Source organism: Drosophila miranda, chromosome 2, assembly GCF_003369915.1.
Source record: "Drosophila miranda strain MSH22 chromosome 2, D.miranda_PacBio2.1, whole genome shotgun sequence".
Taxonomy (NCBI): domain Eukaryota; kingdom Metazoa; phylum Arthropoda; class Insecta; order Diptera; family Drosophilidae; genus Drosophila; species Drosophila miranda.
Genome location: NC_046675.1, coordinates 15,992,295 through 16,003,109, shown reverse-complemented (window position 1 = coordinate 16,003,109; position 10,815 = coordinate 15,992,295). Strand labels below are relative to the sequence as shown.

At 44.8% G+C, this 10,815-nt stretch overlaps 2 protein-coding genes across 2 annotated transcripts; one reads left to right on the top strand and one right to left on the bottom strand.

Annotated features, from left to right (window-relative positions):
- Positions 1 to 1,168: 1,168 nt before the first annotated feature.
- On the bottom strand, positions 1,169 to 3,483 carry LOC108156963 (DNA-binding protein modulo). The gene is made up of 4 exons (XM_017288742.1): positions 3,111 to 3,483; positions 2,693 to 3,035; positions 1,856 to 2,593; positions 1,169 to 1,784 (listed from the first exon to the last, which is right to left on the bottom strand). Exons 1-4 carry the CDS (start codon positions 3,354 to 3,356, stop codon positions 1,420 to 1,422), a joined length of 1,692 nt encoding a protein of 563 aa, XP_017144231.1. The 5' UTR covers positions 3,357 to 3,483; the 3' UTR covers positions 1,169 to 1,419.
- Positions 3,484 to 3,899: 416 nt separating this feature from the next.
- LOC108156702 (beta-arrestin-1) lies at positions 3,900 to 9,157 on the top strand. The gene is made up of 2 exons (XM_017288350.2): positions 3,900 to 4,863; positions 6,867 to 9,157. Exons 1-2 carry the CDS (start codon positions 4,236 to 4,238, stop codon positions 7,715 to 7,717), a joined length of 1,479 nt encoding a protein of 492 aa, XP_017143839.1. The 5' UTR covers positions 3,900 to 4,235; the 3' UTR covers positions 7,718 to 9,157.
- The last annotated feature ends 1,658 nt before the right edge of the window (positions 9,158 to 10,815 follow it).

The following is a 10,815-nucleotide window of genomic DNA, read 5'->3' as shown; positions in this document are numbered from 1 at the left end:
GGCTCCAATTAGTTGTGCTTGAATTAACCAGACGGACCCGGCCCCGGGCCCAGCCCCCCTTCAACCCCTCAACCCAACAGCCTATTATCGTCTAGTTCGAAGAGAGACTGATTAAGTGATTCATAACCAATAATGCCCGTGGGGTTCGGAACGGTACGGATTCAGCAGGGGCCTGCTGTTGCTGGATGGCTGGAAATTTATTCTCCGTTGCATTTAGACCTTGGCTCTCGGACCAGGGATTATTTCCTTTTTTATACACATATACATATATTACACATGCATGCATGGAAGAACCCTAAACAAGTACTTAAACAACAAAATATATTTAAAGAGAAAGGCAGAAGATACTAAAACTAAACCACAACTAAATGAGATCAACAAAAACTAACTAATACCTACACATAATTTATCAAATATACATATACAACAAATGGAAAATATACAAGACATACTATATGCCGATATACATCTATCTAAACCATATACATGCATACATACATAAATACATACGAGTATATATATCAGTCAACAAGAACAAACATATTTGTGTAGTGACAAAACTGAAATTAACAAATATTACACAAAAATACAGAAAATTTATTACTAATAAATGTTAAATATACAAAAAAGAAAACACCACCACCGCTGAGCAATTACTTGCGTTACCAACTGTTGCTGATGGTCGATGCCATCAAGGAGCTCCCCAATCAGTCAGAGTCCTCCAAGGGGGCGTCGTGAATCGGGCTCATTATGGCCAGTGACCTAGCCAAGCCCCCACTTCCACTTAATGCAACTGACCTGGGCTTGGGCCCCCCGCCTGCCGGCCGCCTCTGCTCATTTGCATTGTGGCCAAGAAGACATGAACAAAGACGAGACTTACGAGTGGTCTGCCGGCCAATGGGAGCGCCACCGCAGAGCAGGGCCATCAAAAAGTTTGCGTGTGGAGTGCAGGCTGGCTGGCTTGCATGAATCACTCGACCGGCGACATCGTGTGCAAAGTGTAATGAATCATTTGTCTCGGGGGCAGAGAGGGTACACCCATACGCGGAGTGTGTGTGTACGTGCTGGTAATTTGCAATTTGTTCTCGCACCAACTTTTACCAGTTTTTTTGTATGAAATTGGCCCACAGCCTTTGTAGGCAGACAAGACGACAAAAGACGTTTTGCGTTTGTTTGCATTTACTCGACTCTTTTTATTTAGCTTTCGGCTCGGTGGTGTGAATGGCGGCAGAGCAGCCCTTACATCGGGTAATATACAAATCTTTTACGGGGGGAGAAGAAAAAGCGACGCCAACACCGATGACGCCGCCAGACTTAATGACTAAATTCAACGCACTATTTCGCATTGGGTTGCAGGGAGGGGCGTTTTGCGTTTATGGATTACGGATTAACTTAAGACTAAGCCAGTCTAAAATCTGTTTAGACCTCCTGCTTGACCTTCTTCCAAGCAGGCTTTGCACCGTTGTCCTGGGCTGGCCGTTTGTTGAAGGGCTTCTTGCCGAATTTGTTGAACTTTGGTGGGCCGGCGGCACCTGGGGCTGGCTTGCGGTTGCCGCCGCCGTTGCGGTGCAAGGTCGACTTCTTTTTGAGCAGCTTGTGCTTCAGCATCGAGTTGGGCTCTAGGAATACGGGCTGGTTCTTCACGACGCGCTCATTGCACAGGAAGGACTTGCAGAAGCCATCGTTGGTGGCGAACTTGACCAGAGCCTTGTGTGTCAGCAGTGTGACGGAATCGATCTGACCGCTCTCACCAAGCAATTCCTGTAGGTCGCTCTCAGTCACATCTACAAATAGTAAAAGAACAAAAATATTAGTATGGAAAAGGTGCTGGAAATGGGGAGGGGGGAAAACCCACCTGCAGCAAGATTTGTCACCAGAACGGTTCGTGGCGATGTGTTGAAGGTGTATTGCTCCAACTTGAGCTCCAAGTCGCTGACAGTCTTGCCATTGAGCTGCAGCAGCGCCTTGGCGGCCTGCTCTGGCTCCTTGAATGTGACAAAGGCTAGGACATAGTTGGTGCACACAACATCAATGTCCACAATGTCGCCGTACTTCTTGAAGATCTTCTCAATAACGTCGGACTTGAAGGACTCGTGCTTGGCACCATTCTGGACGATCAGCGTACGCTCGGGCGACTTCTTCGAGTTGAGCTTGTACGAGGGCTCGCGAACGGTAATGAAGCGAGAGTTCAACTCGGTGCCGTGCAGCTTGAGAGCCTTGGGCATGGAATCGACAGACTTGAAGCGCACGAAAGCCGTAGGGTTGCTGCGGTTGTTGGACAGGTTGACCGCCTCCACATCACCGACCTTCGAGAAGAATGTCGACAACTGCTCTTTGGTGGTATCGCGGCCAACTAGTCCCACGGCAACAGTGCGATTATTCAGATCATCCTTGTTGAATGGCCGACCCACGACCAAAACATTGCCGTAGAAGGTCAAGGCCTTCTCCTTGGCTTCCAGAGCGGCCTCGGCCGCTGCAGATGTCTCGAAGGCAATGAAGACAGTGTTGCCGTCATTCTTTCCCTTAATACGATTCACTGCAATGAGGGGCCCGAATTTGGTGAACTGAGCAACCAAATCGAGATGTTTGTACTCTGGAAAAAACGTTTAAACCAAATCCAAATGTGAGCTCAAATGCAAAACGACCACCAGAAATCATTTAACTTTAAAGAAGAAGGCGTTAAATAACTTACCATTTGGTATGTTGGAGACGTGAATAACCTGATCCTTGGGAACATCCGCTGGAATCTTGCCAACAGTTATTTTTGGAATGCCGCCCTTTTTGGGTGACGCCGCAGGTGCAGCTGCTGCTGCTGCTGGGGCAGCTTCCTTGCTTTTCTTGGCTATGGGAGCCTCAACAGGTTCATCGTCTTCGGAATCGCTCAGTTGTTTTCCTGCATTTGAAATCTGGCCAGGTTCGTCGCTAGAATCGTCATCGTCATCGTCATCATCTTCATCGTCATCATCATCATCCTCCTCATCGCCATCGTCTTCAACAGCTTCACCATCAATTAAATCTGAACCTTTTTGTTCTTCCTACAAATACAAAAAACACAAAACACGCGGTTTTTCTTACGGCTCTTCGTGAAGCGTGCTGTCTGTGAAACTTACCTCGGACTCGCTGCCTTCCTCAGATTTGACGGCACTCTGATCCTGCTCGGAATCGGACTCATCCTCGCTTTGCTGCACTTGTTGCTCTAGCTTTCTTTTGGACTGCCTTGTCTGCGTTTGGGTGGCCACAACCTCCTCGTCGATCTGCGCCGCCTTTGGCTTTGCCCCGCGCTTGTTGCCGACTGGCTTCTTAACACCATTCTCGGACTTCTTTACAGCGGCTACAGCGTGTTTCTTTTGAGCCATTTTGCTAGTTAAAATGTTTTCAGTCAGTCAGGCTATTTAAAATAGATTACTTTCGGGCAAATTTGTCGCCGAAATGTGAACAACGCGTGGTTTAAGCGGAATAAAACGCACGTGGTAATAGGGATGGGAAACAGATTTATCGGGGAAATATACCGTCCGACTCTCAGAAATATACCAAAATATACCGTCTCATTTTAAAAATATACCGCAAATATACTGACGAATTCAATTTCTATTTCTATACATATTCTTCGTTTTTGATATTCCTTCAAATATTAAAACACACAAAAATATATATTTTGAAATTTAAACAAATGCAACAGCCCAACATGATATGGCAACGTCGTGAAATTAGTTTCAGACACTTACAGCACTACCATAGATGGCGCCATATCGATATTCATCTGCCATTCTATGAGCGATAAGCTTGAAGGACGAGGGTCATTACCTCCAGCTATTATTTATTAGTTCGAAAGGTCGTTGAAACATAAAAACTGGCGGCGAGCGCTTATCACCGTAGGACTACCTATTGCGAATGGTTGTTTCTGAGAGTAGTCGTGACCAGCAACAGACACGGATGTATCGCTCATCCCTAGAAATTTCGTACAATGCTTATCGATAAGCGATAAAGTATACACATAAAAAATTAAATTGCAGCACCAGCACCAACGCACATATTTATTGTTCGAAGTGCGAGGAGTGCCAAAAACAAAGAGCGAAGCGACGAGCGTGAGTGCGACTAAACACTTTGGAGCAGATACAGACAGACCGGAACCAGAGCCAGCCACGGGCCGCAGCAACAAGGGAGTCGCAGCAGCAGCAGCACAGGGCAAGGAACTGAGCAGCAGCAGCAGCTAGAACAACGTCGACGACTACACAATGAACACACTGACCCCCAGCACAAACGGAGCAGCCAGCGGTGGCTCCACAACGGCCATATCCACGACAGGCAACGGCAACGGCAATGGCAGCGGCTCCAGCACAAATGTCACAGCGGCCGGCACTGCCGTCGATGGCGGCGGGGGCGGTGGCCTCGACGAGGCTGGCGGCGATGCCAGCTCACGGCGGCAGGCGACTCGTGTTTTCAAGAAGAGTTCGTCCAATGGCAAAATCACCGTGTATCTGGGCAAACGGGACTTTGTCGACCATGTGACGCACGTAGATCCCATAGATGGGGTGGTCTTCATCGATCCCGAGTATGTCAAGGATCGCAAGGTGTTTGGCCAGGTGCTGGCCGCCTTTCGCTATGGTCGCGAGGACCTGGACGTACTGGGTCTGACATTCCGCAAGGACCTGTATTTAGCGCATGAGCAAATCTTCCCACCCATGCAACTGGAACGCCCGATGACCCGTCTTCAGGAGCGGCTGATTAAAAAGCTGGGCCCCAATGCACATCCGTTCTACTTTGAAGTGCCACCCTACTGCCCCGCCTCGGTGTCCTTGCAGCCGGCCCCCGGAGATGTGGGCAAGTCTTGTGGTGTGGATTACGAGCTGAAAGCATTTGTGGGTGAGTCTTTGGCATATGGCTGGCAGTCAGGCAGGCAGGCAGCCGAGGGCTTGCCTGCCTCGTTGGCCATTATTAATGTATGTGTCTACATCTGTGCGTGTGTGCGTGCGTGTGTATGAGAGTTCTGCTCCGGTCAGGCAAAGTCAAAATCATTGATGAGCAGCGACTGCAACAGTGGCGGCAGCAGTCAGGCATTGTCAATACATGCATAAATATGTACATTTCCACATTCCACATTCCGCAGTACGTACCCATGTACATACATACTATATGTGGAGTGGAGTATAGATGTGTATAATGTGGCGCATGTGTCACGCGGACACGCGGGGTTAATTAATCCAGCTACGTCTACATGGAGCGACAGCGGGGACTGCGCAAAAATGTCATTGGAGGTTTGATGACGCAGCGTCCCACCTAATTGGAATTCGACGCTTCTAATTGGAATCCAACGCTGCTCTCGACTCTGGTTGTATCACAGTCGAGATATGTATTGTTGTTGGCTTTAATTAGGCGCCGCTGCCCCTGCCGCTGCCGCTCCCGTTGACTTTGCTGACGTTTTCCACACTGCTCCTCCCAAAAAACACTCAATTGATTTTTGGAAGAGTGGTGGGGGGCAGGGGTTTTGTTTTCTGCTTGCAAAAGCTTAAAGCGCAGAGCGGTTCTCCCCTTTCCTTATTTGTAATAATAATAGGTTAACAACAATATACGATCGCCGCTTGTTCAGCGAAAAAATTAGCTGCGATTTATGGAAGTTACGCGCGCATATTTGCGTTTCGCACGCGCACTGGCAGTCGCACATCTTCTACGCTCCTCGCTCCCAAGCCCCATCCTGGAACGGGACGGGACAGTGCGGCAGGCCATCTCGCTTGCACTTGGCACACATTGCTATCTGTTTTGTGTGCGGCGCGCTCTTGCCTTTTGTCCGCTTCTGGCGCTCATTCTTATCTGGTTGCGGAGGCTCTGCCAATTTGTGTGCGGCCATAAAGAGATTAATGAAAGAGCGGAGCGGCGGCGGCGGCAGCGGCAGCGGCACCCCAATTGGCATTTGGGTGGGCCTTGCCATATGTACATATAGATAGACAGCCTACTGTTGCACTGCACTAGATGATACCTAAATAAAATGTGAGATTTTCAAAATAATTATTCACAGAAGCGTTCCACAGCACGTCACACCCACTCTGGATCTCTGGCAGCTTCCTATACCCGATCAGAGGGTGTTATGACTATCAATGATGACCGAGTATTTCCTACTCTCACATTGCTGATCGGCATTAAAGCTGGTCTCCAAGCTGTAGCTTCGTACATACCCTTCTCTTTGCTGCCAGCAGCATGAACACCTTGTTCCCAAAACCACTCTACCAACCACACTCCACATCCTTTAGAAAAATCACTTTCATCTGATTATTTCGTCTAATTTAGACCACAAAAGATCGCTTTGGAGTCCCATCTATCTGCTAGAGTATTAAACGCTTCGGGGTCTGAACGATAGACTCTCTTTCTTGTTATTTACTTGGCGTATGTTGATTTGTTTATTTAATGTGCTTTGCCTCCATGTTTTTGGCATAAACAATTAACTCAGCCCCTCTTGACGCGGCACGATTTACGATCTTCAATTTGGAAAGCATTTCGTTCAATTGGGGCAATACAGAAAACCAACCAAGAAAATCTTGGCATTGAGCTGTCTGTATCTGGCTCTAAACCATCTCTTGTCGCTATGCCCTTGTATGTGAATTCCCAGAATTTGGTGGGGATCTACATACAATGGTTGGGAAGGGGATAACTGATTCATCTGGTTACAATGCCGGTGCCGATGCCGATGCCCGCCGCCTACCATCTATGACGCACATAACTAAGCGTTCATTCATCCAGTCACACAAAGAGAAGCACACACGCATTAGGGATAGATATGACACACCTCTAAGCCAAATATGCAAACGTCACATGATATTATTCCAGTCAAGTGGATAGCCAGGCCCTTACTAATTATGTGTATCCTACATTAGGTGAGCACGTCGAGGACAAGCCACACAAACGGAACTCGGTGCGGCTAACCATACGGAAGGTCATGTATGCCCCGTCCAAGGTCGGGGAGCAGCCATCGATTGAGGTGAGCAAGGAGTTCATGATGAAGCCGAATAAGATCCATCTGGAGGCCAGCCTGGACAAGGAGCTGTACCATCATGGCGAGAAGATATCGATCAATGTGCATGTGGCCAACAACTCCAATCGAACGGTCAAGAAGATCAAGGTCTGTGTGCGGCAATTCGCGGACATTTGCCTCTTCTCGACGGCCCAGTACAAGTCTGTTGTGGCCGAGATCGAGTCGGAGGATGGTTGCCAGGTGGCACCGGGCTTCACCCTGTCCAAGGTCTTTGAGCTGTGCCCTATGCTGGCCAACAACAAGGACAAATGGGGACTGGCCCTGGACGGACAGCTGAAGCACGAGGACACAAATTTGGCGTCCAGTACGCTGATCACCAATCCCGCCCAGCGCGAGAGTCTCGGCATAATGGTGCACTACAAGGTCAAGGTTAAGCTGCTAATCAGCTCGCCGCTGCTGAACGGCGACTTGGTTGCCGAGCTGCCGTTCACGCTAATGCACCCCAAGCCCGAGGAGGAGGAGCCCCCGCTGCTGGGCGAGAGATCGCCGCGGGCCAGCCTGGCGGCGCCGCTGCTCACCTTGGGCGACGCGAATGAGGACGGGGCATCGGGTTCAGGTGGCGACCAGGGACAACAGGATGTGCCCACCACCACCAATCTGATCCAGCTGGACGATGAAGAGGCGCAGGACGATGACATCATCTTCGAGGACTTTGCCCGCCTGCGTCTGAAGGGCGCCGAAACGGAGGCCTAAGTCGCTGATGGCTGGTCTCCCGTCCCCCTAGATTTTCGGTCGCATTGTTGTCGAGCCCAGAGCTCTTGCAGTTCTTGATCGGTCTCGATCGGTCTTTAGATATATGATGATATATGTTATGACATTGTGCACGCACAACAACACACTTCGATTGTCCAACTTATTGAATACGGTCACCTTTCGGCATTTTGTATCATATATGAGAAATTCGCGCAGCCGCCTAAATGTAAAGTTTTATACAGTAGCCAATAGCCACGGTAAATAGTTTGGTGTAAGCTAAAGTATTTGATATGTGTAGGCCATACGTTCTAGTATCTATAGAGTTAAGCTGACAGTGTACGAATTTTAAAATGTGAAATTGTTTAACAAATACACAAACCATACACAGACACACCCACACCCACTCCCACACAACGCAACGTAGCACAGCACAGCAAACCACACACGCGAACCAGATACGCCATGTAATTTACAACCCAACACCCACGCCTGCAACAGTTGAAAGAATGCACAAAAATTATATTTATTTATCTTCGAACCACGAAATCTGTTCACTTATGCCCAACGATTGACGATTGAAAAACGCGCACACAAACCCCCGCATGACCCCACCACGTTGTTGGACTTGTCGTAATTGTGGCCCCATCGGAGCACGGCAATATTTTAAAAGCTTTAAATGCAGCTAATTCGAACTATGTTTTTCCTTAAAAAGAACAGCAGCAGCAGCAGAATGAAACGCCCGAGCATTATACTTACAATCAATGCCTAAGTGTAAAGAATAATTTAATGTAAAAAGGAATGCAAAAGGAATAAAATGCAAGGAAACTTGTTAAATGTACTTTGTTAAAAATAGCAAAAGGTTATGTATGATTTTCGAAATTTGCGAATCGAATTTGGAACTTGGTAGCTGAAAATTAATTCAAAATAACTCACATGAGATCAATCATCAGAAATATTTTTATAGCGTTCAGACGGATCGTATGCACTGAATCCTTTGGCACGAGTTCTGCTCCTAATTGGCTATGTCCGGAATCGAAATTGAGTAAACGAAAACGTAACGCAAATTACTTTAGAAACACACACAAATTGGAATTGGTTCCACTATATATATTTTTATGACGACCTTTTCAATGAAAAGTAAAAAACGCATAAGTTTAGAAGCTGTGAAAGCGAGAAATGTATGAATTTGGTTCCTTTCATTTATGGGCGGCGCCTGCTACGAATGAGTTATATGATATTAAAAAATAATTAAAATTCTAGATACGCTTAGGACAAACAAAATTGATAAAAAAAATATGAAAATAACCTAATTTAAGGCTTTTAAATGCGAACATTAGCTCGAATTTGTTTTTAGACCGAAAGAAACAGCAGAAGCAAAACAAACCATGATATACTATGTAGATATCATATGAACATATTTTAAAGTGCATTTTTATAACGCGTATATCTGTACGATCGTATGGGTTTGTTAGAATGTTTTTAGAACGCGACGGGAATGATGGAAACTGGAGCAAATACTGGTTAAAATGGATACAATACTCGTATGACAACAAGTAATTTAACAAAAATATATAGAGCAATTTAAATGTATATGTAGAAGGAATATTAAAATAAATATTTATATGTGAATATAGTAAATATACATCAGAGCCGAACAAAACAGAACAGAACCGAGTGTAAAGCATTTAAGTCATAGCCTCAGCATGTGCCCACGAATATGAATATGAATATGAATATCCTGCAGATCTGCTTAAGAAATTAGTCTCGGATGAATATATCAAATTTTCAACATTATTTGTAAAGTTTTTATAATACCTTTTTATATATTTCATACATACACATATAAGGCGGAGGAGAACCCTTTTGTAGCCTGCACAAAAGCAAAAAACAGATGAGAAAATTAAATTAATTTTATTTTTTAAAGTACATTTTTTATCTAGTACCAAAATGCATTCAATTTGATAAATGTTTAATGTGTAATAATTAATTATACAGATATAGGTATTGGTATAGGATATATAGTTATTTATATATATTATATACATATGTATAATAAATACCGAGCATTATGTGCTGTTTGCCTAGCCCACGCACAGAGAAGGAACCCACGATAGTTGAAATGCTATAAGATATGAAATGTATGTATTACAAGTACCTACCAGAACTAACATAGTATCATAGTCCCATAGTATATACTATACACCGATATAAATATATATATACGAGTATATGTGTACATATAATATGTGAAATCGAAATCGAACATTGATTGATAATCTATCCACCCTAGCCCTCGCGCAAAGCTATTCGAATGGAACACGAAATCCAAGACAACCTACCTACTACTCGTACTCGTATGACTAATCGAACCCAAAAACACGAAAACCTAAAACCTAAAACGGATAACGGAAAGATTGAATGTTGTTTGTTTAAATGTTATAGAGTACCGAACCGATAAAGGAAAGCATAATTATTGGAAGAGTGGAAGGGGCACGTTGGAGTTGTGTGTGTGCGCGTGTGTGTGGATGAGCGAAAGAGTGTGTGTGTGTGTCTGTGAAAGACAATGTCCGAAAAGCTTTAAACAAATATATACAAAAATATATAGAGAGAGCATTACAAAAATATACCATTTATTTGAGTTTGTTATATCGATACCGAATCCCATTCCCCCTGCTATGTCTCTCAATATCATCCAACGTGTCCATCAAATAATTAATGTTCTATCTACTCGACGCAAAAAAAAAAACAAAACGAAAACTAAATAAAACAATCTATTAAATACTGAACTGGAAGGGCAAAGAAAAACAACAGATTTTTAAATGTAAACGAAATTTTTTTGTCATTTGATTTAAGCTGTCATTATTGTTGCACCATTTAGAGAATAATTAATTCATGAATTATGATATATTTTTGATGTCCAGCGATGATTGAACAGCAAAAAATGGGAAATATATTCGCTTTGTGTTTGCCTGAACAGTTTAATAATGTAAACTCCTGAATAATTATGCAATAAAACGATAGAACTCAGTGGAATAATACGAGTATGAATGTACCATATGAATAATCAAAATCAGAGGGTAATTAAAATACACAAGTGG

Excerpts from the sequence above, each read along its gene's own strand:
- LOC108156963 (XM_017288742.1), bottom strand. The coding sequence starts at position 3,356 with ATGGCTCAAAAGAAACACGCTGTAGCCGCTGTAAAGAAGTCCGAGAAT. Across the intron at positions 3,036-3,110 it reads AGGAAGGCAGCGAGTCCGAG|GAAGAACAAAAAGGTTCAGA; the intron begins GTAAGTTTCACA and ends TTGTATTTGTAG. Across the intron at positions 1,785-1,855 it reads GGTGACAAATCTTGCTGCAG|ATGTGACTGAGAGCGACCTA; the intron begins GTGGGTTTTCCC and ends TACTATTTGTAG.
- LOC108156702 (XM_017288350.2), top strand. The coding sequence starts at position 4,236 with ATGAACACACTGACCCCCAGCACAAACGGAGCAGCCAGCGGTGGCTCC. Across the intron at positions 4,864-6,866 it reads CGAGCTGAAAGCATTTGTGG|GTGAGCACGTCGAGGACAAG; the intron begins GTGAGTCTTTGG and ends ATCCTACATTAG.